A 26280-nucleotide genomic window follows, 5' to 3' on the forward strand; every position below is an offset into this window, starting at 1 on the left:
ACAGCGGAAGGAAGGAAGAAGGAGGAGGAAACAGCAGAGTGTTAGTAGTTCGCAGACAGAGAGTAGTGAAAAGTTTTTTTAGTTATAAAGTTTGGGAATGGACCACACTTACCACGCAACAGGAGAGAATGAACCCGAACCGTCAACTGCGAGGAAAAGAAGACACAACTTCACTCCTTGTGATGCACTCTCTGCGGCGCTTTTCCTCCTGATGATATATCTCCCCAACGATGGTAGCAGTAGCACCGAATCCCATTCTGTGCATTCAGCCTCTCTTCTCGCCCGCTCAGCATCAAACACATGGAGTTCCTCATCTGTGTGCTCTGGCTCAAACAGGTATGGCTCTGGGTCTGTGTCCGCTACAAGAAACTCTTCAAAATCGCGTTCAAAGTCGTCCATTGCAGCGACTATAGTCCGGAGATATTGCCAGGCTAAATAAACAGCTGAGCTCTGTTTACAGGCTACGCTGTCAGTCAGTGTGCGGGCTGGAGATTGGTGGAGCAGAGAGGGGAGGGGGTACCCGCTTGGTATTGTAAACGAGTATGTGTGTATGAAGTGTGTCTGTTACGCTAGAAGAGTCAGAGTTTGGGACGGAGTGGAGTGTTACCGGAGTTTCTGGAGTGCTCAAATAAACTGGCCTTTTTCCCAAACGCTCCTCTGGTCTCCTACGTGTGAGGGATTCATTACAATATCGTAACATGGATTAGATTTCTAAATAAATATTCACCTCGTCGCAAGATAGACCTACTCCTGAAAAACTTGTGCACAAGGCTTTTTGTCCCTACGAGGCTGCCGTGACCACTGATGTCACTGTTTTCAACCCATTTTACACACTGGCCCTTTAACTGATCATGTTATAACATAAAATGTTCCATGTTTCATGAAATGTTTCACGTCATAAAAATATAAGTGATCATGTTATAACGTGAAATATTTTATAATCATAAATTATTTCACATTGTAACATGAAACATTTCATGTTACAATAAATTATCACGTAATGTGAAATGTTTCACGTCATAACAATAATCATTATAACGTAAAACATTAAGTGATCACATTATAACCTGAAACACTTTGTTACAACAATAAATTATCACATTGTAATCCGAAATGTTTCACGTCATAACAAAATAAGTGATGATGTTATAACGTGAAACATTTTACAATGCAACAATAAATTATTGTTATATCATAAAACATTTGATGTTCTTGACATAACAATAAATTATTTCACTTTGTAATGTGAAACATCTCACGTTAAATCAGTATGTGATCACATTATAAGATGAAACGTTTCACATAATAACAATGTAAGTGATCACAGTTTAACATGAAACCTTATACATTATAACAATTATCATTATAACGCAAAATGTTTATGTTATAACAACATAAGTGATCATATTACAACTTGCAACGTTTCTCGTAACAACAGTAAATGATTTCATGTTATATAACAAGATACATAGTAATTGTTATACCAATAAAAGTTTCTCGTTATAACTTGAAAATATCTTGAACATAAAAAACATTTTATTTTAACAACAAACATTTATGTTATTACCTCATGTTGTTTTTTTTCTAGCGTGGCAGCAGTATGTTTCCGTACATAACAATTCTCCATAGTGTGTATCGGTAAGAACACATTTCAAAGTTCAATGACACGAGCAGAGACCAGACATAGTTCAGATGTTCTGTTTATTATTCACATCATAATGCAGCACACATTATTTTATAACTGAAATATGTGCCAACATGATAAATATTTTACAGTCTTCCTTTCCCAAACATAAACCAATAACATGACTGCTGATAAGCAGGGCTGGCCTCTTGGAACAACTACAAGGGAGGAAGTAAACCTCAGTGGATGGAGGCTCAGAGAGGAAGATAACAGGACAACTTTACTTTAACTTGTCATTATGAAGTACATGTTGACTGCGCAGTGTAATGGCTGTAAAACAATGACATCACTGGCATTTAAATTGCATTCCTATAAGCCTCGTTGTCACTGTGTGCCAACCATTGTGCGACTAAAACAGGAAGAGGACTGCGCTTTGCTTTTTCGTATTAACTATTGGTAGCTCTCCACAGTTACCAAAAGGTCACAGTGTGTTAGAAAGCCCACATCGTTGTGCAATAAGTTTGCTCGTCTATTCCATGACAACTTTGGTTGCTTCGTTCTGACATTTGTTTAACGTACGTGACGTCATTGAAGATGCCGTGTTGAAAATCCAGCAACGTGAAATTTAGTTCCAGTTTTGTTTGTTGTGGTTGATATTAGGGCGACAATATTTTCCCCCTCTTGTTGTTGTTGTTGTTTTTTTTGCCATTCCCGTATTCACCTTATGCTGCCCTGCCCATTGTTGTTGTTGTTCTTTAGGTTTAACGCTTGCTGCGCTAGTTTGGCGTTGTAAACAATGAATCTGGGAACATTCAGCAGCTATACTGCTGCGATCAGATGATTTGACGGTACCACATCCGTCTGCCATCTGTACAAAGAAATGCAAAAATGGCCTGAAGTTACATAAAAGGACTCTTTCAATTGCTCTGGATTGTCTCTGTAGATGTCTCCGCTACAAGGAACCAAAGCAAAATCTCTTGACACGAATGCTAATGGCACTCACTGTCCACAGACTGAGCTAACAACCCAATTGCTGGGTGCTAATTTAATTAAATTTTTCAATTTTCCAATTTCTTTGCCATAGAAATCTGTGGTTTCAAGTAGAAGCGTTACACACTACTGTTACTGCCTCCATACAGCTCACTGTAGCTCACGTTAGCTTGTTGCTAAACACTAACACGACTTTGGCGCAGCTAGCCACCTCACTAGCAATAGCAAAGCCTGCTTTTACATTAGTTATAGTGACTAGCTTTACAGCATCACCATCATCTCTATTAAAATTCAAACTTTTTTTTTTTTTTTTTTGCTGGTGGTGAGAGTATTGATAAAAACAATGTTGATATTCTTTTGTAACATTATGCCAACCAGCTGGTCTCACACAGCCAGCAGCTTTGAAAACATCAGCGCAAATTTCCTAATAGACGTTATTTGGATAGTCTGCTCACGTATCCAGACTCTACTGTAAAACTTAAATTAAAAGCCTGGTCCCAATTAAACGCCCAGTCCCTTTTACAAGCCTGGTACGGCTACACATTTAGACAAATAAAGGCCTGTCTCAATCAGAGGCCTTGTCTGGTTGCTAAGCAGTTCATTTTTTTTTTTATAGAACTTTGGTTGTATAAAACTGGGTTGTTGGCTACCTCAAATAATGTGTCCATTCCTTGATTACCTGTGAGATATTTCTATTCCTTTAGTCCGTTGTTTTAATAGGATAAAGTAGTGTTGTGTCGGTCCACCAGGTCCCGTAACCACCAGGTCTCTCTTTCTCGGATGCGCTGGACCAAATAAATGATTCATAGCTGATATATTTTCTGGTGCCAAATTTTTATGCAATATTCACTGGTGTTAATAAACAATTCGATTGTATTTCCTGATCTTTGCTGACAGTTTTTGCATAAAAGGAACTAAAGGCCTGTCCCAAATATAGGCCTGTTGATTTAGGTGATTTAAGCAAATAATAGCCCAGGCTACTAATCAACGTTTTACATAAATGTTACTTTCTCACCTGAAAAACTATTAAAACTTAAAAAATAAAAGCTTTTTAAAGCTTAAAAGCGGGTTTTTGGCAAGTACACTAAGCAAATTGCACTTTTGCTTAAACAAAAGTAAGAGCACAAAATGATGAATTGCGAAGCGTCCCAATCTGGGCATTCTTAAAGGTGACTGTTGATATTTTAATTGAAAGCCAGATATTAGTCAGATTATTTGCTCAACTCTGAGGGAAAAAGGTTGTCTTTGCGAATGGGCTAACACTGAAACCACTTGGAAACACCAGAGAGGGAGAAGCTGAAAAGTCTGTTTACACTTTTATGTAAGTGACTTTTAAATAAAGTAATTCTGGGTCCCCAGTTGGCTCATCTAGTGGAGTGGGCGCCCCATATGTGGGGGATGTGTCCTTGCTACAGCGGCTGCAGGTTCAGCACATCATCCCCCCTCTCTGCCCTTTACGCGCTATATTTGTCCGATTAAATAAAGGCAAAAGGCCACAAAAAAAAAAAAAAATCAGAAAAAAAAGTAATTATATCAGTAATTTGTGACGTTACTCATTACCTGTAGGCTCCACCCACTGAGATTCATCTCAACCAATGAGATTAATTCTGCCTCCAGGGCAGTTCAGCCTCACCTTCCTCACACTTCAGTCTGGACATTATTATTCAACACTAGGCAGTTTGTACAGGTACATTATTCCTAGCTACGTGTATAAAAACACAATCATACACACACACATATTGTGACAATACTCTTTTTAAAGCACCATAAATAAAAAATATATACAAGCAAAGCATCAGACTCGCAGAGCAGTCAAACATGGATGGAACAAACGCTGTACAAAGCAGCAGAGAAGCAGTGCAGGACTAAGTTTGAAATTATTCAAATATAATGAGATGGGCTTCACACAAATGAAATAATGTTGTGATTATGAAATGTTATTTTTATGGTATTAACTGACTGATTAGGCACTGAAATGCTCTTAGAAGGCACAACATGTTGTTACGTACATAATTCATATTAGACTGCATGTGTTTGAGAGCCGTTTGTAACATGTCAGCAGACTGTACTGCATGCATTTCTGAATCCTCTATTTACAATATTAAATACAGACTCTTGCATTTCTATATATGTAGCTTGACGTGGGGAGAACCTCTGCAGCTAAAATATTGTTTTAAATACATTTTCACATCTGTATGTTTTCATAGCTTATGAAAAACTGGTTTTGAAGCTGTGGAATTGGCTTTTAGCAGAAGAGCATTTTAGCAGAACAGAAAAAAACAAACTGAGCTACCAAAATATACCAGAGCTACTTTGGGAGAGCTTCATCTGCTGATCTTTGTCACAGCTGCTACAGAAATGAACATCTTTCTAACCCACATTTAACAACTTGCTACAAAAAAGCTGCAAATGACTGAGTAAAAAACTGAAACTAAAACTTAGGTATTTAAAAATTTTAAGAAGCCTCAGATGTTTGTTTTGTTCACAACACATGCAGTTTACTTGACGTGCACACTTTTTATTATCACATTGATAGACTCCCTCTATACTGTCAGATACAGACGGGCCAGTCAGGTTGTGTGTGTGTGTGTGTGTGTGTGTGTGGGGGGGGGGGGGGGTCAGGTCTTGCCTGTCCTGGTTGGTGCTGCCAGTGTTGCCTCTTTGTCACATCATAGTTTTATCATGTGTCATAACAAACACATAACTCCAGTAGTTTAACAGGCATCACATTTTACGAGTGTTGAAGCAACTAAACAGCTGTACACAGCTGTGAAAACTTTACCGACAAGTCCTCCAACCCAGTTCCTACTTGATGCATGTCTACTAACTGTATCATAGTCCTGCTATTGATTGATGACAGAGAAAATGCAAAGTGATAATGTTTACTTAACCAATACTGGTTAATCAAACAATAAGGTGTGGTGGCATATAGTATAACTGAAAGTCAAGCCAAAGGCCAGACAATGGACATGCCTGACATACAAAATCAATTCAACACATGAATAGGCACAAATTTGCACGTGCACTCAAAACAGGAATGACGTAACGCATGTTGAAATACAACTGCGTGTGAGAAATTTGTGTGACGCTGAGTCACGAAAGCCTATCAGCATTGAGATCTGGCAGAGATTCTCCTGACATTACAGAGAATAAAAAACAGAGGACAAACTTGTTTTGAAGCCGTACGTCTACATGATAAGTTCTGAATATATTTGTGAAAGCTGTTTTGCGGAGTATGCCTGGAGTATCGTTAATTTAAGTTGATCTTTGGCTGTGTTCACATCAATTGATTTCTCCTATGAACCAAGTTAGCAAGTTAGCATTATCTGCCTTCCCCTGTTAGTTAGCACAACCGTTAGCTAAGTTGTTGAGGGTAAATATTCACCAGTTGCAAAATACTCCAGAAAACACTCCAGCGGCCGTATGGACGAGTAACGCAAGGCAAAAATTTGCATCACAATTAGAGATGTTAACAATTAACCGTTAATCCGTTAACCACAAAGAATATTTTTGCCTGGTTACACATGTCAGTTTATAGGTTAATTTTGCTACTCTTCAGTTTACTGCACTGCATACCAACCACATCTGGTGGAAGCTACCTAGCAGTGCCGCTCATCATTCAGCTATTATCGCTTCTAATCCTGCCCCATCCCAAAATCGTTACTGTGGAAATATTTTGTCTGCCTTCCATTCTCACCTCTGGTTGCACCTGTGAATAATGAGCTGTGAATAATGATAAGTACCTCTAGCCATGCTAACACTGCTAACGGAGCTAACAATGCTAAGAGTTTGCAGTTCAAAATGAAACCACTTACTAACAGAAGTTACCTGGAGGGAAATTGGAAGGTGGCCACCATGTTTCTGCAGCAATGCTGTCCGGCCACTCGAACAGCGTTACCAGTGGTAATCGTGAATGAGCAGCACTGCTAGCTAGCTCCCACCAGACCCAGGTAGTGTGCAGTGCAGAGCAGCTAAGGCTAACAGCATTGCTGTGGAAACATTGTGCCCACCCTCTGGTCTCAACTGAGGTCGCCCCAGTGAGTAAGCAGCTCAATTTTAAGCTGCAAACCCCCTTTAGCTTTGTTAGCTGCTGTTAGCACTGTTAGCAGTGTCAACACAGCTCATGTTGCTAATATAGCTGTCTATTAACTGGGGCGACCTCGGTGGGGGGAACTGGAGAGTGCCACCATGCAGTAATAGCCAAATGAATGACACTGCTAGCTAGCTCCCATCCAACCTGGGTGGCTAACGTTAGCTAACCAGTGGAGTGGGCGGTATGTTTTCGCACTTTAACATGGCTCGCCAGCAGGCGAGGGTATCCTTTGTTCCCGTCATTATTACTACAGCCACTGGAGGTTGTCGCCCTAACAATGAATATAAATATAAGTTATAATAAGCTGTACAAAGACCTGTGTAGATCTCTTTTGGAGGAGGACAGCTTCATAATACTAATTAGACCATTTGGGTTTGACATTAAATATTTCATTTAAGTGTTTTACCCTAATGCCCTCTTTGTTGTCCGTGGAAGACAAACTCCTGTATTTAAAGTCTCTCTGCTGGAACTGCCTCTGTGTCTCTGTTTAGTCAGTGAAAGCAAGCATGGCAAAGAAACAAACTTGTCACAGGAGAGACTCAAATTCTTCAGGAGTTAGTCACAACAAGTAGCTCAGTCAGTGTGACTCCATACATTCCTGTTGCACTTCATTTCCCTTTGACTTGCTGCCGGGGCAATACTCCATCTTGATTAGAGACTGAAGAGCAGCTGAGAGGACTGGCATGCTGCAGCTTGTTCACTCTCACTCTGGGTTTTTGGCAACCGCCATTAATCACCCCTTCAGTCCTTTTACAAGGAGTGTAGAGCTGGTCCTTCTGGCACCCACATACTTACATCCCACAGCTGTGCTGCATCAAAAACATATGTACAGCAGCCATGTTGTGAGCAGGGTCCTTAAAGGTGCTTTTCCTCCCCAGCAGCACAGCAATGACTGTCTCTATTAGCAGAATGTGTGACGATGGACTGACAGTCCTGAGGCTGTGAGACAAACAGAGAGAGAGATCAGAGCTTGTCCATTGACAATAAGGCTGCTGTCAGCCCTAGAGTCGTCTCCTTTGGTCTGAATCAGGGACTCATGTTGTCCCAAAGTTGTATAATTGCCTAGAGTTGGTTGGTGTTCTCACGGCAGCATTTACAAGAGGACCAGATCAAATGCCTTGTGTGAGAAAGCTGCTCTTGATTGGTCAGAATTTCCATGTGGGAAAAATCCAGGAAGTAAAGCAAACGCTGAAGAAGAGTACACTTGCAAGATGAATGTGACACTTTCTAATGTCACAATGGAGGGACAACTACGCAGGTTGATTTTAGCGCTGCTCATCGTGGACTATATTGCTGTCATTGTTCATTTTAGTCAAAGCATACAGTTTGAAAACGAGGCAAACGCGGCTCCAACTAGAAAACAATGTTTTGATGCATTGGATGTGCTGAAGGCACTTTTCACACCTGCTCTGTTTGGTTCAATTCAGTCAAACTCAAGTCCGTTTGCCCCCTCAGTGCGGTTCATTGTGCAGGTGTGAACACAGCAATCACACTCAGGTGTGCACCAAAACAACCGGACCGAGACCTTCTTGAAGAGGTGGTCTCAGTCCGGTTCCAAAGGAACTCTGGTGCGGTTGGTTTGTGGTGAGAAGGTGTTGCGACCTGGATGTGAAGCAACTGCAGTCACATGACACATTGTTTGGGTTAAACATGAGCATGTTACAGTCCTGGAGGATTATTAATGTGCACCTCCTCCTGTCCTGCCTTAATATGCACATTCAGCACATCCAATGCACTATCAGTAACTGTAAGATTGTTGTAAATGGACTGTGCCAACCAAACTAGCAGCTAGCATTAGGGTTCGCTCCACTCACTTCCATATAGAGTCTATAGTAAATGTCAAAGGATTCAAAAAGATTCAAAAGTTCAACCTGCAGTTAGGAATATTTCTGAGATGATTAACACTTAATCTAAGGACTCGATGTGAAAGAGTTGCTCTTGAGGCCAAACCTGCTGAGATATAACATCCAGCTCTGCAGCCACAACTCGTGGTGTACTTGGATTTTCAGCTGCAAATATACTTTCATCAACCCGTCCATACAAAACACAAACAAGCTCAGACAAATCTCCTGAACGCCTCCTTCCAGGCCAGAGATAAGTCCAGACAGATAGGTCCATCTAGCAGCTACAGACCCAGACAGACAGACAGACAGACAGACAGACAGATAACAGCCAAAAAAAATAAATAAAATCTCCTAAGAGATGTTCATGCTGATGTCTACTGGATGTTTAAGTGTGTATAACACATTTAAAAGCCTCTGTCACGTCTGTGTATGAAAATAAAAATATCATCCAAAGGCCCTATTGTTGTGTTTAAAAGTCGTTTTACAGTGTTTTAGATATAATGGTATCAAACTCAAAATTACCGTCATGAGGTGGATGTTCTCTTCCTCCCTGTTTGCAGATGACGGCGGTGTTTCTGACTGAAAGAGAGGAAAGTGTCGAACATAAACATCAATTGAAGTCTGATGAACGTGTTTCATTACAGGTGACATGTTGTTAAAGCTAGCAGCAGTAGCTGAATGGTTGTGGGTTCAAATCCCTAAAACAAAACCAAGTTTGGATTACATCACTAGCTTTACTTCTTTCGGAACAAACGGTTGACTGTTTCTAGTGCTGCCCTAAAATGGAGTCGTGTTAACCTTTGCCATGGAGGTTGTGTTTTGTGGTTGTGTTTGCTGTCCCGATTTCCTTGAACTTGGTGGGAGGGTGCAGCATGGGTCAAGGTTAAAGATAAAAAGGAGGAAAAATGATTGTGATCTGGAAGTATTTAATTAACTAATTTACGTCGAAAGGTCAAGCGTCAGGAATATCGTGATGTCTGAAATACAGTGAGTTAACGTTACTGTGCACGAACCAGGTCTGGTAGGAGCTAGCTATCGGCACCGCTCATTTGGCATTTACCGCTAATAATTTAATGCCGCCCTGACTCAAAGTGTTGCTGTGGAAACATTCTGCCCACCCTTCGATCTCTCCCCAGGACACTCAGTCAGTAAATGGCTCAATTTTAAGCCACAACCCCCCTTCAGCGTTGCCAGGTGTACGATAATTATTGTATTTGTACAATAATTTGGCCCTCTGTACGATGTACGATCAGTAATCCCAAAAAAGGCCAAATGTACGATGATTTGACCATTTCATGAATGTGCAGTTGTAATCAGTGTGCTGGAGTTTTTTGTGAGCCCTGAAGGCATCTGTTCCCATGTGACATGTTTCCAGCCAATCACACTTTGCTTAGCGTGAGATACGGGTGAGGTTTGTCTCTGAACAATGAGCACGATTGGCTGAATGGTCAGCTGTACCCGCCCCACGAGGCGCTAGGACCCGTCAGGAAGTCGAGCAAGAATGAGATTCAAAACAGAAGAAGAAGGAGAGGAAAAATAGAAGCAAGGAAATGGAAAAAAAGTAAACCAAAAAAGTAAAAACTAGAGTGACTATATTTGCCTGTAGCGCATCAGTAGGATTGTTATTTTTATGATGGATGTATGATAATTTCCCTTGAAATACGATAATTTTGAGTCTCTGGTACGATAATCCTACATTTCTCACCTGGCAACGCTGCCCTCCTTCAGTATTATTAACTATGTCATTACTGTTAGCTCTATTAGTGCCGCTAGCAGCATCTGCACAGCTAGTGATGCTAACATTGTTAACACTGCTAACGGAATGAAGACTCAGCTACCTGGGGGGAGATCGGAGGGTGGCTAGCATGGTTTTGCAAGGCCGGCGTTACCAGCAGTAATATCTGAATGAGTAGTGCCACTTGCTAGCTCCCATCTGATTCAGCTGATGCACGAGGCAGAGCAGCCAAGGCTAACGTTAGCTAAACGGTGGAGACTAAAAGGTGGGCAGTGGACTAAATGGACAAGGCTTTGAAATGTGGCTCTAAAGCTCACTGAGCCAATGGAGCGATGGACTAAAACAAATGGCCTCCTGTATTTCACGCCATTTTGCCTAATTTTTCTTAAAAATTAACTGGTTAATTAGCAATAAATGGGTGTCAGGCTATGAAAAGCAAAATTAACTTAAACTTACCTCCTATAATACTAACATTATTAGTGTAGCCTAATCTTGCAACTGTGCAGAATTACTGGGTTTAAACAGAATGAATAGACGTGAAAAAATGCATTCTGCATGTTCTCCCCGTGTCAACGTGGGTTTCCTCCAGGTGCTCCAGCTTCCTCCCACAGTCCAAAGACATACAGGTTAATTGACCTATGGCTAAGTCCCGCCCTCAAACGCAGTGAGCCAATCACAGTGTGTATAGCCATTCCCATACACTGGGACATTCTCTGCCTGGACGTCCATTGAAATGCATTACAGAAAGTCAGTTTGTTGGGTTTTATGAGCTTTTTCTGAGATTTGAAGTTTAAAAATGGTCAAACGGTGTGCATGGGGTACATGCAACTCTGACACAAGGTATCCTGAGAGGCTGGGCGACCAGGTGTATTTTTTACACTTTAAACCACATCTCAACCGAGAAAAGTGTCTCCTTTGGATAAAGTTGTGTGGTAACGTTAGACCACAACATCAACTCAACGTGAATAAGATTAACAATGATGTCTACATCTGTTCTAAGGTAAGTGTTGGGAATAGAATGATTTTATGTGTTTTACTATCAGTTGTGTTTCACTATATAAGTTTTAGATGTGTGAACAATGAGAATACTGAGATGATTTCAGCTGATCTGAATGTGTTTGCTTTGCAGAAGTGGAGAAGTACAGGAGAGGAAGAGACATGAAGTCTGAGGAGCACATATCGCAATGCTTAGATAATTAGTTTCATATATGGTAGTAAGAATAGAAAGTGATGTACAGATAGTAAGGTACAGCACGTGTAGGGAGTTGTGTTGTTCTCTTGTCTTTCAAAACAGGAACCACGCCCCCACCGCCAGCGGGAAGGAGTCAGATTAACACGAGGCAGGGGCGTGGTGTGGTGAAGGAGGAAGTGGAACTGCCAATGAGAAGAGGACAACGCCTTGCGTGCACAATGACACTCTGTTACGCTCAAATATACTGGGTCAGGGAAAGGACAGGAGGTCAGACTTTGTGAACTGACACACCTTTGTTGTTCGTCAGGGACGTAAAGTTGAGACCCAGAGCTCTGTAATTTTATTCCTTTACTGCTTAATAAACTACATTAACTGAGACCGAATATCTTCTCCTATTGCTTCATTAAAGAACACGAGGACTGAGCTCACACATAGCACATTAGAGAGTAGGATGAGACTCTTAGTCCAACAATTTGGTGACCCCGACGTGATGAAGACGGAGAAGTGATGGAATAAAGATTATTCAGTGGAGGACGACAGTATCGTGACAACACTTGGCTGGCCTGAGAAAAAGGTAAGCAGACGCCTGTTTTATCGAAGTTCTGCAATTGGAAATGCTAAAAGATTGTGTTGTCATTTTACTACAGTCTCCTAGTCTAAAACGTAAAGGAATAAAATTAAAACAAAACAAAAGTGAAATGCCCGGGGCAGGGTGAAAGGCCCTGGAGCAAATCATAAATTTGACTCCTAAATACGAAACATAGTCAACACCTCGACAGGACAGGGTGAAAGGCCCTGGAGCAAATCATAAATTTGACTCCTAAATATGAAACATAGTCGGGTGAAAAGCCCTGAGACTAGGTTTTCCATCTAGTCTCTAAAAAAGAAAAAGACGAGTGTCCTGAGGTTGATAAGCTCGGGGGGGAACCCATAAGGTTGCCCCTTGGACAGCTGAGAATATAGTCTGAAGACACGGGTTGTCTGAGGTTGAAAGACCTTTGTGTAGATTGTTACAACACAAAAAAGAGGTTACAGAGTTCTGCGGGCAGGAGCGTTTTCCATGTGATCCCTAACACTGAATACTATCGCTCATGTTGAGACATCTATTCAATGGTCCGCAGAACCACCCTGATATTGGGAGTGTAAATAAATAAGTCTTTTAAGGGGTTATTGTTTTGTGGGTGGCTTACCGACAACCAGCTATTTTTACGGGGCGGAAGAGTTGTGTAGAGTCTATTAGAGGTGACTCGAATTCCAACTCTTTTCGTGCCTGAGCGGTGGTCGCGTTCTGTGGGGAAGAAAAAGAGGAAGTTGTGTAATTTCGCCTTAAGATAGAAGCCATTTGCCACCGAGCCATAGGCACCCCGCACCCTCCTAGGAGAGTGGTGTGGAAGCTTGGGTGTGTGGGCCTGCATTTGGTGGAACTTAAGCGGCGAAATCACAACGGTAGAAAGGGGAAAATAAGTCCATGCGGACTGCGCTGCAGAGCGGTCACGTGGCGCTGAGTATTGTGTATATTGTTGTAATTGTGTGAAGCTTTGTAACATCGTGACGAGTAGTACCCTCTGAGTGAAATAAGTAAGAACAGAGGAGGGACAGAGAGACATCATGGACGGTGAATTTGACAGGGACTATCGTGAGCAGGGTGGGTGTCCTCCCATCCTAGAAAAACACAGTGCGGGGAGATTAGGAAACAGTTATTGTCAGGAGTAATAGATAAGCAGAGACAGGCTGTAGGAAAGGAGTTTGATGATTTATGGAAGGCATTACAGGCCCAAAATGAGCTTCCTGGTGATGAGGAGGCAGTAAATGTTACAAAGAAATTGCTGGCTGCAGAGGTAAAGGCGAGAGATGATTTGGAAGAACATACAAAAAAAGGAGAATAAACCAAAACTCATAAAAAGACAATGGAAAAAACCAGAAGGAGGAGAAGGAACGTAAACGCGCCTTGCTCCATCAGATGGCAGTTACTGCCATGACTTATTGGAAACACACTGATAAGACTCACAAAAAAAAAAAAAAACCAGAGACAAACAAACTCCGCCAACTCCTGCGCCAGTTCCTGCGCCGACACCACCAGAGCCCACCCATAATAGATTGTATCCCGAGCTACCTCAGACACCCACAGCCCCATCTCCACCACCATACTTGGGGAGCAACAGGCAAATGCCTTTGCTGGTGATTAAGGAGGGAGTGATCAATGCAGATGTGGTGGATGAGGAGGAGTATGAGAAAGATAAACAGGAAGTAACTAGGGAAATAAGACAGGGGTTAGCACATGTAAAGAGACTGACACAGGAAGCAGACGATGAGTGAGAACAGATATGGTCAGACACAGACTCAGTGGAAGAATACGAGGAGAGAGCAGTGAAGCTTACAGGATTAATGAAGTCATATACAATGCCATCAGAGAAAGGCAGAGAAGGACAGTACAGAGTCAGCACAGGTTCAGCTGTTGAAACTCCAATTGGAAGATACATGTCGTAAAACCAACGATGCAAAAAAGCAGAGAAAAAATCAACCAATCAGACGGTTCAGCAGCCTCCGCCCTCCCCCATACACACTCCAGATCTATTTCCAACCCCAAGGTGGGTTGATCCTCGCCCTCCCCATTGGAGTGGCTCGAGAGGAGGTACAGGAGGATTCGGAGGCAGGGGTGGGGGTCGTGGCGGCCCAAGAGGGGGTCAGGGCGGTAGAGGGTGTTTTATTTGTGGAGCCACCTTGAATCTCCCTGTGTCTAAACACCAAATATCATCCTCAGCAGTTGAACTAACTGGGTTCTCGGGACAACCACAAAATCTGCCGCTCACCAAACCACTCACTACCACCATACTCCAGGCTGAACAGACATTTTCACACAGATGTGTTTCTCCTTTGTCATGCCCTGTGAATCTATTGGGGAGAGATGTGCTGCTGAAGTGTGGAGCTTCCATACTCTGCACCCGGATGGGCTGATAGTGACCTTCCCAAATGGCTACACTGTGAACTGCTCGTTAACAACTGTGCATTCCTCCTTGCAAATGTTGTTATCAGCGGATACCTCCCCCACGGCTGAAGGACATTGGGCTGATATCTACTGGGGTCTTCTCGAGCCAGAAACCATGGAGACGCCTGGCATTGGCACTCTCAATCAGTCGTGGCGTCCCTGGGTTCAGTCATTAAATCCCTACACGCCTCCTCCCGATCCCCTCCATGTAACTCTTTATTATGACAGGAATGGCGACGAGCTGTATCAACAGGCATTTTATAATGAGATAGAAGGGAAAATGTAGGAGATAACATCCACCTGCATACTGGTGGGAAATGAGGGAGTGGCTGCAGCTGTTGAACCGACCTCAGAGCAATTGCAGTGGTATGAGGGGACGGAGGAAACCTCCCCTCACATATCCTTGGCAGTGCATGCAAAACATCAAGCTAAAGACTTAGGCCCTATGTGTAAAAAAACATTATTCACAGATGGATGTTGTTTTAGACATCCAACGGAGGGACTCAAAGCAGCATATGCAGTGGTAAGACAGACAGAGACAGGGTTTGAGGAAGTGATTACAGAAAGTGTGACAGGAAAAGAATCATCTCAATTGACTGAACTCCAAGCAATGATTGCAGCATTAGAATGGTCAGAAGGGAAAAATGTGAACATCTACACAGACTCTGCCTATGTCGTAGGAGCGATCCATGTGGAAATGACACAGTGGATCAGATCTGGCTTTTTAACAGCAGCAAAGACCCCCAGTAAGCATGAGAAGGACATGAGGAGACTACGGGAGGCTCTGATGAAGCCGGCACAGGTAGCAGTGATTAAGTGCAAGGGTCATGACAAAACAGGGACAGTTGTCTCCAGAGGGAATGACGCAGCAGATGTGGCAGCCAAAGGAAAGGCAGGATACAGTCAGCAGTATGTAATGCTACAAACAGAGAGAACAGTGCATAACCTCCTGCCGCCCTGTGATGTAAATACAGTACAGGCCAAAAGTTTGGACACACCTTCTCATTCAATGCGTTTTCTTTATTTTCATGACTATTTACATTGTAGATTCTCACTGAAGGCATAAAAACTATGAATGAACACATGTGGAGTTATGTACTTAACAAAAAAAGGTGAAATAACTGAAAACATGTTTTATATTCTAGTTTCTTCAAAATAGCCACCCTTTGCTCTGATTACTGCTTTGCACACTCTTGGCATTCTCTCCATGAGCTTCAAGAGGTAGTCACCTGAAATGGTTTTCCAACAGTCTTGAAGGAGTTCCCAGAGGTGTTTAGCACTTGTTGGCCCCTTTGCCTTCACTCTGCGGTCCAGCTCACCCCAAACCATCTCCATTGGGTTCAGGTCCGGTGACTGTGGAGGCCAGGTCATCTGCCGCAGCACTCCATCACTCTCCTTCTTGGTCAAATAGCCCTTACACAGCCTGGAGGTGTGTTTGGGGTCATTGTCCTGTTGAAAAATAAATGATCGTCCAACTAAACGCAAACCGGATGGGATGGCATGTCGCTGCAGGATGCTGTGGTAGCCATGCTGGTTCAGTGTGCCTTCAATTTTGAATAAATCCCCAACAGTGTCACCTCCATGCTTCACAGTGGGAACCAGGCATGTGGAATCCATCCGTTCACCTTTTCTGCGTCTCACAAAGACACGGCGGTTGGAACCAAAGATCTCAAATTTGGACTCATCAGACCAAAGCACAGATTTCCACTGGTCTAATGTCCATTCCTTGTGTTTCTTGGCCCAAACAAATCTCTTCTGCTTGTTGCCTCTCCTTAGCAGTGGTTTCCTAGCAGCTATTTGACCATGAAGGCCTGATTGGCGCAGTCTCCTCTTAACAGTTGTTCTAGAGATGGGTCTGCTGCTAGAACTCTGTGTGGCATTCATCTGGTCTCTGATCTGAGCTGCTGTTAACTTGTGATTTCTGAGGCTGGTGACTCGGATGAACTTATCCTCAGAAGCAGAGGTGACTCTTGGTCTTCCTTTCCTGGGTCGGTCCTCATGTGTGCCAGTTTCGTTGTAGCGCTTGATGGTTTTTGCGACTCCACTTGGGGACACATTTAAAGTTTTTGCAATTGTCCGGACGGACTGACCTTCATTTCTTAAAGTAATGATGGCCACTCGTTTTTCTTTAGTTAGCTGATTGGTTCTTGCCATAATATGAATTTTAACAGTTGTCCAATAGGGCTGTCGGCTGTGTATTAACCTGACTTCTGCACAACACAACTGATGGTCCCAACCCCATTGATAAAGCAAGAAATTCCACTAATTAACCCTGATAAGGCACACCTGTGAAGTGGAAACCATTTCAGGTGACTACCTCTTGAAGCTCATGGAGAGAATGCCAAGAGTGTGCAAAGCAGTAATCAGAGCAAAGGGTGGCTATTTTGAAGAAACTAGAATATAAAACATGTTTTCAGTTATTTCACCTTTTTTGTTAAGTACATAACTCCACATGTGTTCATTCATAGTTTTGATGCCTTCAGTGAGAATCTACAATGTAAATAGTCATGAAAATAAAGAAAACGCATTGAATGAGAAGGTGTGTCCAAACTTTTGGCCTGTACTGTATGTTAATAGCAGAACAGCAGAAAGCCTCTCCAGAGGAGCTCACAGTCTGGAGAGAAAGAGGAGCAGTAAAGACAGAGGGTATGTGGGGGTCCCCAGACGGGAGACCTGCACTGCCCCCAGGGCTGAGGAGATCAGTCCTTCAAGAAGCTCATGGTGTGACTCATTGTGGAAAGATGCAAATGGTGTGAGGTCTCACTCATTGGTGGCACCCTTTTCTGCCAGCCATGATTGAGAATCACATCAGAGAATGTAAAATATGTACAGAATACAATGTTAGACCCACGGTGAAACCACATCAAGGGAGAATTCCCCTCCCCAAACTCCCAGGTCAAGAGGTCATTAATGACTATACAGACATGCTAGAGAGAGTGGGAGGATACAGGTGTCTTCTGGTGGCAGTGGATGCATACACTGGTTGGCCAGAAGCCATACCTGCCAAATCAGAGGATGCAAAGACAGTAATCAAATTTCTGATCAATCAATACATTCCCACGCATGGGTTTCCCAAAAGAATCAGATCCGACAACGGAACCCATTCCAAAAACAGAGATCTACAAGAAGTAGAGAGAGCACTGGGACTAAAACATACATTTGGTACAGTCTATCATCCTCAGTCACAGGGCAGAGTGGAAAGAATGAATCAGTCTATTAAGGGAAAAATAGGCAAGATTTGTGCCCAGACTAAAATGACTTGGGTGGATGCGCTACCCTAGCTCTATTATCCATCAGGAGCTCTGTTAACTCACTGACAGGTTTTACTCCATATGAGCTGAAAACAGCAGGTTCCCAGGACCGGGAGCTGGGATTCAAACTACAGAAGAGGAAGAAAGTCCTCTACAATATAAACTGTATTATGACCAACTAACAGCATTGGTGTCAGTTTTCTCCAAACAGGTGACCACAGCTCAGGAGGGAGCAGAAGGAGAAGAGTGGGTCCTGCTCAAGGTGATTAAAAGAAAGTGGTCGGAGCATAGGTGGACTGGCCCCTACAAAGTCATGGAAGGGACGTCCCACGCCGTCAAACTACCGGTAAATGGTGACACATGGTATCACTGGAGTCAGTGTGCAGTGGCAGAGACACCTGCCCGAACACTGGAAGACATAAGAGACAATAAAGACTAAAAAAAAAAAAAACAACTCACTCACACCTACATTTACTCTTAGTTCAGCATAAGTGCGGTAAAGATATCCTGTGACCAATGTGAAGGTTAGAAGCTCCTCTGAAGCAACACTTTGCCCAGAGTACGTTTGAGTAATATAAAGCCAGGATACAAGAAAGATTCGCTTGCAGCACATTTACACTCCATATTTACTTTTATATTTTACACGTTTATATTTACCTTTGTGCACTACAAACTACAGAAATGAGTGGTCTCATGTGTATGAGACCAAAAGGGGGAGTTATAACTTTTTGTTTCAAAAGAAACAAAAAGTGCAGTAATCACAAGACCTAAAAAGGGGGACCTGGAGACATTGGGACTGAAAAAAAAAAAAAGTGGCCTCAGTCCTATGAGGCCAAAAGGGGGACTGTTGGGAATAGAACGATTTTATGTGTTTTACTATCAGTTGTGTTTCACTATATAAGTTTTAGATATGTGAACAATGAGAATACTGAGATGATTTCAGCTGATCTGAATGTGTTTGCTTTGCAGAAGCGGAGAAGTACAGGAGAGGAAGAGACATGAAGTCTGAGGAGCACATATCGCAATGCTTAGATAATTAGTTTCATATATGGTAAAAGAATAGAAAGTGATGTACAGATAGTAAGGTACAGCACGTGTAGGGAGTTGTGTTGTTCTCTTGTCTTTCAAAACAGGAACCACGCCCCCACCGCCAGCGGGAAGGAGTCAGATTAACATGAGGCAGGGGCGTGGTGTGGTGAAGGAGGAAGTGGAACTGCCAATGAGAAGAGGACAACGCCTTGCGTGCACAATGACACTCTGTTACGCTCAAATATACTGGGTCAGGGAAAGGACAGGAGGTCAGACTTCGTGAACTGACACACCTTTGTTGTTCGTCAGGGACGTAAAGTTGAGACCCAGAGCTCTGTAATTTTATTCCTTTACTGCTTAATAAACTACATTAACTGAGACCGAATATCTTCTCCTATTGCTTCATTAAAGAACACGCAGGACTGAGCTCACACATAGCACATTAGAGAGTAGGATGAGACTCTTAGTCCAACATAAGTCAACATTGTGTTTGAGGCAACATATTGTCACTTTGCTGGAAAGAAATATAAAGTTATCTTGAACATCTCTAGCTAACGTTAGCTAAAGTTAGCCTAACGTTAGCTCCTAGCTGCGTTGTTCATCATGTCACCTTGTTTGCTGGGAGTTCATTAGCCTATTTTGTTCTAGTTTTGTACTTTGGTGATGGTACATCATTGTTAGCTGTTGTCCAAAGGGCTCTAGTTAAGCTAACGTTAACTTCTGGAGCTTAGCTTCATTAACTTATCTGTAATGGCAGAGATAACAAAGGTTGGCAAACGTTATGCTGAATGATTCAGTGTAAATACTGTAGCACCAAACTAACGCAGAGACACTCTTGGTAAAGATGGTAAAAAGGCCGTTATCCTTTTCTCATATTCTGAGCCAAAAACCTTAACTTCAGTGGCACTTTAACTTGTTGTCTTTGATGGTGACGGCAACCAGATGCGGTTCACAAGCGTACACTGTGACCTGTAAATGTTGGCTTGTAATTTAAGCTTTTCATCGACCTTCTCAACAATAAAATGATGAATATATCCCTCCAATGCGTAGTTTAGGCCCTTTTGGTTACTTCTCAATGACATCTGATCGTTATGTCCCCAAAAATCATCAGTTGCCTCCTGTGAAACGCCGTGTACTGTGACACCTGGCTTAGCCATAGGTCAATTGGTGACTCTAAATTGTCCGTAGGTGTGAATGTGAGTGTGAATGGTTGTCTGTCTCTATGTGTCAGCCCTGTGATAGTCTGGTGACCTGTCCAGAGTGAACCCCGCTGAGATAAGCGACCCCTAACAGGATTTACAGGAAATGAATGAATGAATGAAAAAACGTCTGTGGCCGTACCCTCGGCTCTGTCGCTAGTGGAGCTTCTGTTGAGTATCCCTTCGACTCAAGGACTAACATCTGAAAAAGAAATGACACTTAAAATTAGTATGATGCAGCAGCACACTGGTACAACAATCCCAGCAAATATTTCTTGAATATATATTAGGCAGATAATACACTACTGTGTGGACCGTAACAATCAGACATGATTTTACTCACGTTCCCCCACTGTTTCCTGTCCTGCGTCCACCGGTGGCGCATGTACAAACCACCCAGCACTGCGATCACATTGAAGATCACAGAAATCCCTAAGAATATCTTGAGGGGGTCTGGTCACAGAGAGAGCAGAGACAACTTCAATTATTTTTAACAAAAAAACATATCATCAGTGACTGAAAAAATATTGATTTTCTTCATTTGCAAACAGCAACATATTTCACAAATTGAACTCACTGTTAAAACTCACTGTAGCCTGTCTGAGCTAATGAGAGCACCATGTGTAGCTTCCATGTGGCATTTCTAATTAATGTCACATCGTGATACAAAACACACAGATGCTGGTGGATTTTATTTGCTGGAGAAAATAAATATTATAAACTACACGTCTATAGTAAGACAATAAACCTGCAAATATTGTTTTATGTATTGGCACTGAGTCGGTGCTTAGTTAACAAACAATAGCTTCAAACTACTAAAAACAAATATGTCCCAACCAGCCATGTGATTAAACTCAACTAATTATAATATCTGTGATTCTGGAGCAGCTCTCTGAAATATTTCTGTCAAACCAAATCAGCTGATTTTAAAGAAGGGAAAAACTTACCTGTGTTTGTATTATCATTCCCTGTGAAAAGATCAAAAATAAATATGTCAGTGATCAGTTCTTTATTTACTTCTCAACAAAGGCAGTAAAAACAAGTTCTAATATTTTCTCATCTAGTAAAGAAGCGATAAAATTATTCACTCTTATAACCACTCAAAAATAATCACATGAAACAAGAAAATTAACTGCCAACATGAAATAATTAATAAATTGCTTGAATGATTTCCTGACAAAAAAATTCATATTTTGGATTCTTAACCTCCTGCAGCCCTGCGTCCTCATACGTGGACAGTACATTTTTGGATTGCTGCACCTTATACCTCATGTAGCTTAACTTAGACCTGTTGTCCTCATTTGTGGACACTTTTTGTGCCATCTAGTGGCAGTAAGAGCACAGTCTCTAAAGGCCCTGACACACCAAGCTGACGGTCGGCCGTCGACCAAAGCTGGGCCATCGGTGAGCGTCTGTCGGCCTACTTTTTGTGGTGTGTCCCGCATTGTCAGCACTTCAGTGTCAGCGGCTTTTTGGCCGATTGAGCATGTTGAATCGGCGGCGGAGCTTGTCGGGGAGAGAGATCACTCTGATTGGCTGTTCAGGTTTTATTTCCGCGCTTGTAGCAAGTGAATCTGCCTGTAGTGAAACCGGGGCTAACCGATGCTTCCTCCTCAGGCTCCACTTCACTCTTCAACACAATTTGGTGTATCAGCATCTTAATCTAGTAAAAACAAGATGGCAGCCATCTCTGCCAAGTCAGTCTGCAACCGACCCCGACAAAAAAATGGACAAGGTCCAAAACCTGATAAGATTTGATGATTGGAACTTGTTTATTTATACTTGAGAATGTTTGTAGTTTGATATGACAACAAATTTGACCAACCTAAACAATATTAACGAGATAAGATGGTGTTTATTGGGAAGTACTCATTTGAGGACATTGGGACTTTATTATTGTATAACTGCAGCATTTCACACAGGACAATCAAGTGTGACCGACTGTTCCTGCAGACATAAAGGACATTCCTAGCTCGGAGTATGGAGCAGGGAAAATTCATGCAAACCTCACAAGGCTGTATGATATGTTGCATCATTTGCAATTCTGTTTTTGCACAGCCATGTTCAGGCAATGAAGTAAAAAGTTAAGAGGTAAGACTTGAACATTGACCCCTGACCGACAGAGATACAAAACACTGAACACATGTTGCATTGTTTGTAATTTTGTTTTTGCACAATGTTTTTCAGCCTTTGAAATAAACAGATTTATTCTTTATAATCTTGGTGCAGTCCTGGACTCAGAGCTGAACTTTAACAGCCACATTAAGACAGTTACAGAGTCTGCCTGCTGTCACCTTCAGAAGATCTCAAGGATAAAAGCACTCATGTCTCAGCACGAGCAGGAAAACCTTCTCTCTGCATTTATCTTCAGCAGACCTGACCACTGTGACGGAGTCAGACAGCTGATTCAGAAAACTGCCGCTCGAGTCCTCACCAACACCAAGAGAGTTCTGAGGTCTTTACACTGACTTCCTGTGTGTCAGAGAATCAACTGCTGGTTTATAAAACACTGAACAGTTTCTGACCTGCAGCTACAGTACGAACCATCCAGACCCCTCAGGTCTTCAGGGACACGTCTGCTCTGTGTCCACAGAGTCAGGACGAAACAGCGTTTAGTTTTTATGCTCCACTTATGTTTGCCGCTGCCTTTTATTAATTGAAATATTTATTTCTTACACTGCACTGTAATTCTCATTACTCAAATACTTTAAACTGCACTGCAACTTTATATTTGTATTTTTGTCATTGCACCTCTTGTCTGCACTTTTGCTTTTTTTTTAATTGTAAATGATTTACTTAATTAATTTAATGTAGTTTATTGTTGTTGTGTTTTAATTGTAAATCTCTATCCTTTATTGTGTTTTATATTTTATTGCTCTGTAAAGCACTTTGAATTGCCCTGCTGTATGAAATGTGCTCTACAAAAACAGCTGCCCTGCCTTTATAACACTTGTGACAACTGAAAACCCAGTGTCTAAATGAGGTCATTGTTTTTGTCCAAAACTACATGCTGTTCAAAGACAATGCTTCATTTTTATTCTTATCAGGCTCTACTAATCCCAGATGTCTGGGACAAATTAAAAATTCATACCAAACAAAAACTCTCAGGGGGTTAGAGTGAGGACTGTCTCTGTTTTTAAACTGAATATCTGAGTTTTGGTCGGTCAAATCATGCAGTTTAAAGACACCTCACTATTTCATGATGTTTTACAGACTAAACTCAGACTAGAGCCAAATACACACATTTGAATCAAGAGCAAAAAAGCTTACCTGCTTCATGTACAATCTTTGAATTATTGGCTATGGAGAGATTAAAAGAAATATCAGTATGATGCAAACTCACAGTGTGAAACAAAAAAAGATACTAGTATTATTTAAAATTGCAGAAAATCAGAGAGTCAAAATATCAAAGCACAGTTCTTATACAAAAGCATCTAAACAGGAAAACTGTATTTTTTACTGTTGAATGATTACATGACAAATCACAGCAAGCATGCGATCTGGTTGAGTGAATCGTTCATTTCATTTGCTGCATTCAGCGCGAGCTGTAAAAGTCATGCAGCTGCAAGTGATTGATTGTTAGTGTCATTTTATTTCGATCACTAGACAACCATGGATTCATAAATGCTCTCAGCTTCAGCTGCAGGACATGCTCATACAGCAGTGCGTTTATGAACGTAAGGACAACATGCTGAAGGGAAATATCAAACCTCACAGTGTCAAATGGTTGTTGTTTTTTTTGTTGTTCAAATCAAACTAAAACACAAATTAGATGTACATAAGGGCTGATAGGTAGGTGAAAGAATAGCAATATATTAGAAGGAGTCACGTCTTGTTTTTCATGAAACGACTCAAACAATACTCAACCAATAAAATAATAAATATAACATCTTCAGAGTGGTGATAATGCGCTCTGAGGCGACCCATTATTAGAAAATAACCCATAAGATGGAGTCAAAGAACATGACGATGCACAGCAGTCTGTTATTGTCTATAATGGGACATTACAGAGCGCAGTATCACTCTGGTACCATGGCCACTTGAACTGTCATTTATTGTTTAAGGTTTGATTGGGTTAGCATGCTGAGGTCAGTTTATTATGAGTTAACGTGCTGTGGCGTTTAGCATGTTCCTGTTCAGCCTGGTTTGGGATTGTCTCGTCCACCACAGAGGATGCATCCCACAGATAAGAGGAAGAGGAAGGAAGGAAGGAAGAGACTCTCTGCTCTGCACTGGATGTGGGAAAGTTAACATTAGGGATGCACGATATTGGATTTTTTGCTGATATGCCGATATGTAACAACTCATTTGGCCAATAGCTGATACCGATATCAATATATGCCCCACCTAATTTCAGTGATCATCAAGTCTCTTTTGTAGTGGAATTAACATCATATTATACATACATACTCTTATGGTGACGGCCCACCAGCAGATGGAGACATGAAATACTTTTCAATGTATGTAATATTCATTCATTGGGCGAAATATGCAAAAGCATGTTGGTTGGTTGGTTGATTCTGATAGTTCATTTTAAAGCTGTTCGGCCGATGCCAATGATGTGCCGATCTTATCGTGCGTCCCTAGTTAACACGACGAGATATTCCGGCAATCTGTGTCTTCACTGCTTCAAGATGGGGGGCGCTGTTACACGTCTTCTGAAATAGAACGGCACTGCCATGTCCAAAAACAAACGAACAAGAAAATCCACTGGAAACAGATGTTGTTGTTTACATCGGAAATGTAGCAGCTCGTAAACTGCGCGAACATGCCGGCACAGACGGAAAAGTGTATGGTTGCGCAAGTCGTGGAGATGTTGATGGACTCAGACTGCTAATTCCTGTTTTTATCAACATTCTGAATCCGATTTGGGCGAAGAGGGATCTTGAGGGAAGAACGGCTCGTCTGGCCTGGGATCACCTTGGGATGGAGCTTGGGGAGGGACGTCCGGAAGGCTTTGCTCGGCCTGCTGCCGCCACAACTCTGCCTCGGATAAGCAGTTGAAAACTGATGGATGTTTTTGAGATATCGCAAGAATGGGACCAACAGATGAACGACCTGAAAACTTGAAGCGGCTGTTGCCGGTGCTGAAGCATCAAAAAATCTGTAAACAATAAAGGAGTATTCTCTGTGGCCATGGTAACCGTACGGATCATCTAACCATATAAAGTGCCATTTAAATAGCTTACCATTGTTTCCGCTAACTGCGCTCTGTGTGACTGTTGGTGACAAGGCTGTTGCTGTTGTTGTTGCAGTTGTTGTTGTTGCTCTAGTTGTGTCTGGCAGTGTTGTTGGTGCTGCTGCTGTTGTTGCTGTTGTTGTTGCTCTAGTTGTGTCTGGCAGTGTTGTTGGTGCTGCTGTTGTTGTTTCTGGCAGTGTTGCCTTTGTTGTTGTTGGTGGTGGTGGTGGGCGTTGTGATGGTTTTGTCTCCTCAGAAACTGCAGAAAGCAGTCAGTCAGTAATAAAATCTTACAAGAGGGGACTTTGTTGGCAAGAAAAGCAAGATGAGTTTTAGCACGTCATTAAGAGGAAGCAGAAATATCGTTGGCATTAGTGATATTAGCAGCAGTAGAGGAAGATTGGGTCAAATTAAAGTTGGTATTTAAAAGTACAGGGATCTGAAATATCCTGAATCTGTTACTGTATGTTGTCTATTTGTTGGTGGTCATGCAGGTCTCAGAGATTCCAAACTTCCTTTTACTTAAAATAATGATCTTATTTCAGCCAGAACTGGATACCATAAAAATAGACTAGTAAATCATTTAGAGACTTTTCTAAAGTTCAGCAGAAGGTGACTTCTGTTTTATACCTGCCTAATGTGTAATGATTTACATTGCGAGCATGCTAGCGTGCTGATGAGAGCAACTTTAGCCTCACAGAGCTGCTACCACAGCGTTAGCCTCTGAGTTAGTTAGTTATTAGTAACAGCAAAGATCTGTACAGTCAGCACGGTTTCAAGATTAGAGTCACCAATTCAGTATCTGACCAAATGTCTCCCCTTCTGTTCCTGAGATATGACGTTAAAACATGATGATATCACAGTGAAGCTGACCTTTGACCTTATTTTATCAAGAATGAGAAAGATGACCTCAAAATCTAACGACTTCATCACTGGTTCAAGTGGACGTTTGTGCCAAATGTGAAGAAATTACCTTTGTGAAAGTGACCTTTGACCACTAGATTCTTATTAGTTCATCATTGAGTCCAAGAGAATGTTTGTGCTAAATCTGACAAAATACTCTCAAGGTGTTTTGCTTTCACAAGAATGAGAAAGATGGCCTATGACCACCAAAATGTAGTCAGCGTGTTCATGAGAATGAGATGGATAGAAGGTTAC

General features: G+C 41.9%; 1 protein-coding gene across 5 annotated transcripts in view; it reads right to left on the minus strand.

Moving 5' to 3' along the window:
- Window positions 1-1684: 1684 nt before the first annotated feature.
- LOC125879298 (uncharacterized) overlaps window positions 1685-26280 on the minus strand; it is a 45776-nt gene continuing 21180 nt past the window's right edge. For 4 of the 5 annotated variants that reach the window (XM_049561124.1, XM_049561123.1, XM_049561122.1 and 1 more), the window contains 7 exons: window positions 25133-25381; window positions 23214-23243; window positions 20891-20911; window positions 20287-20396; window positions 20086-20145; window positions 9074-9130; window positions 1685-7646 (listed from right to left, as the gene is read on the minus strand). In XM_049561124.1, the coding sequence (XP_049417081.1) occupies window positions 7563-7646; window positions 9074-9130; window positions 20086-20145; window positions 20287-20396; window positions 20891-20911; window positions 23214-23243; window positions 25133-25381 (611 nt within the window). In that variant the 3' untranslated portion in view covers window positions 1685-7562. The remainder of the gene's footprint in view (window positions 7647-9073; window positions 9131-20085; window positions 20146-20286; window positions 20397-20890; window positions 20912-23213; window positions 23244-25132; window positions 25382-26280) is intronic. The other variant, XM_049561126.1, reaches the window with a different exon arrangement.

The sequence above is a fragment of the Epinephelus fuscoguttatus genome, linkage group LG19 (genome assembly GCF_011397635.1).
Source record: "Epinephelus fuscoguttatus linkage group LG19, E.fuscoguttatus.final_Chr_v1".
Classification (NCBI taxonomy): domain Eukaryota; kingdom Metazoa; phylum Chordata; class Actinopteri; order Perciformes; family Serranidae; genus Epinephelus; species Epinephelus fuscoguttatus.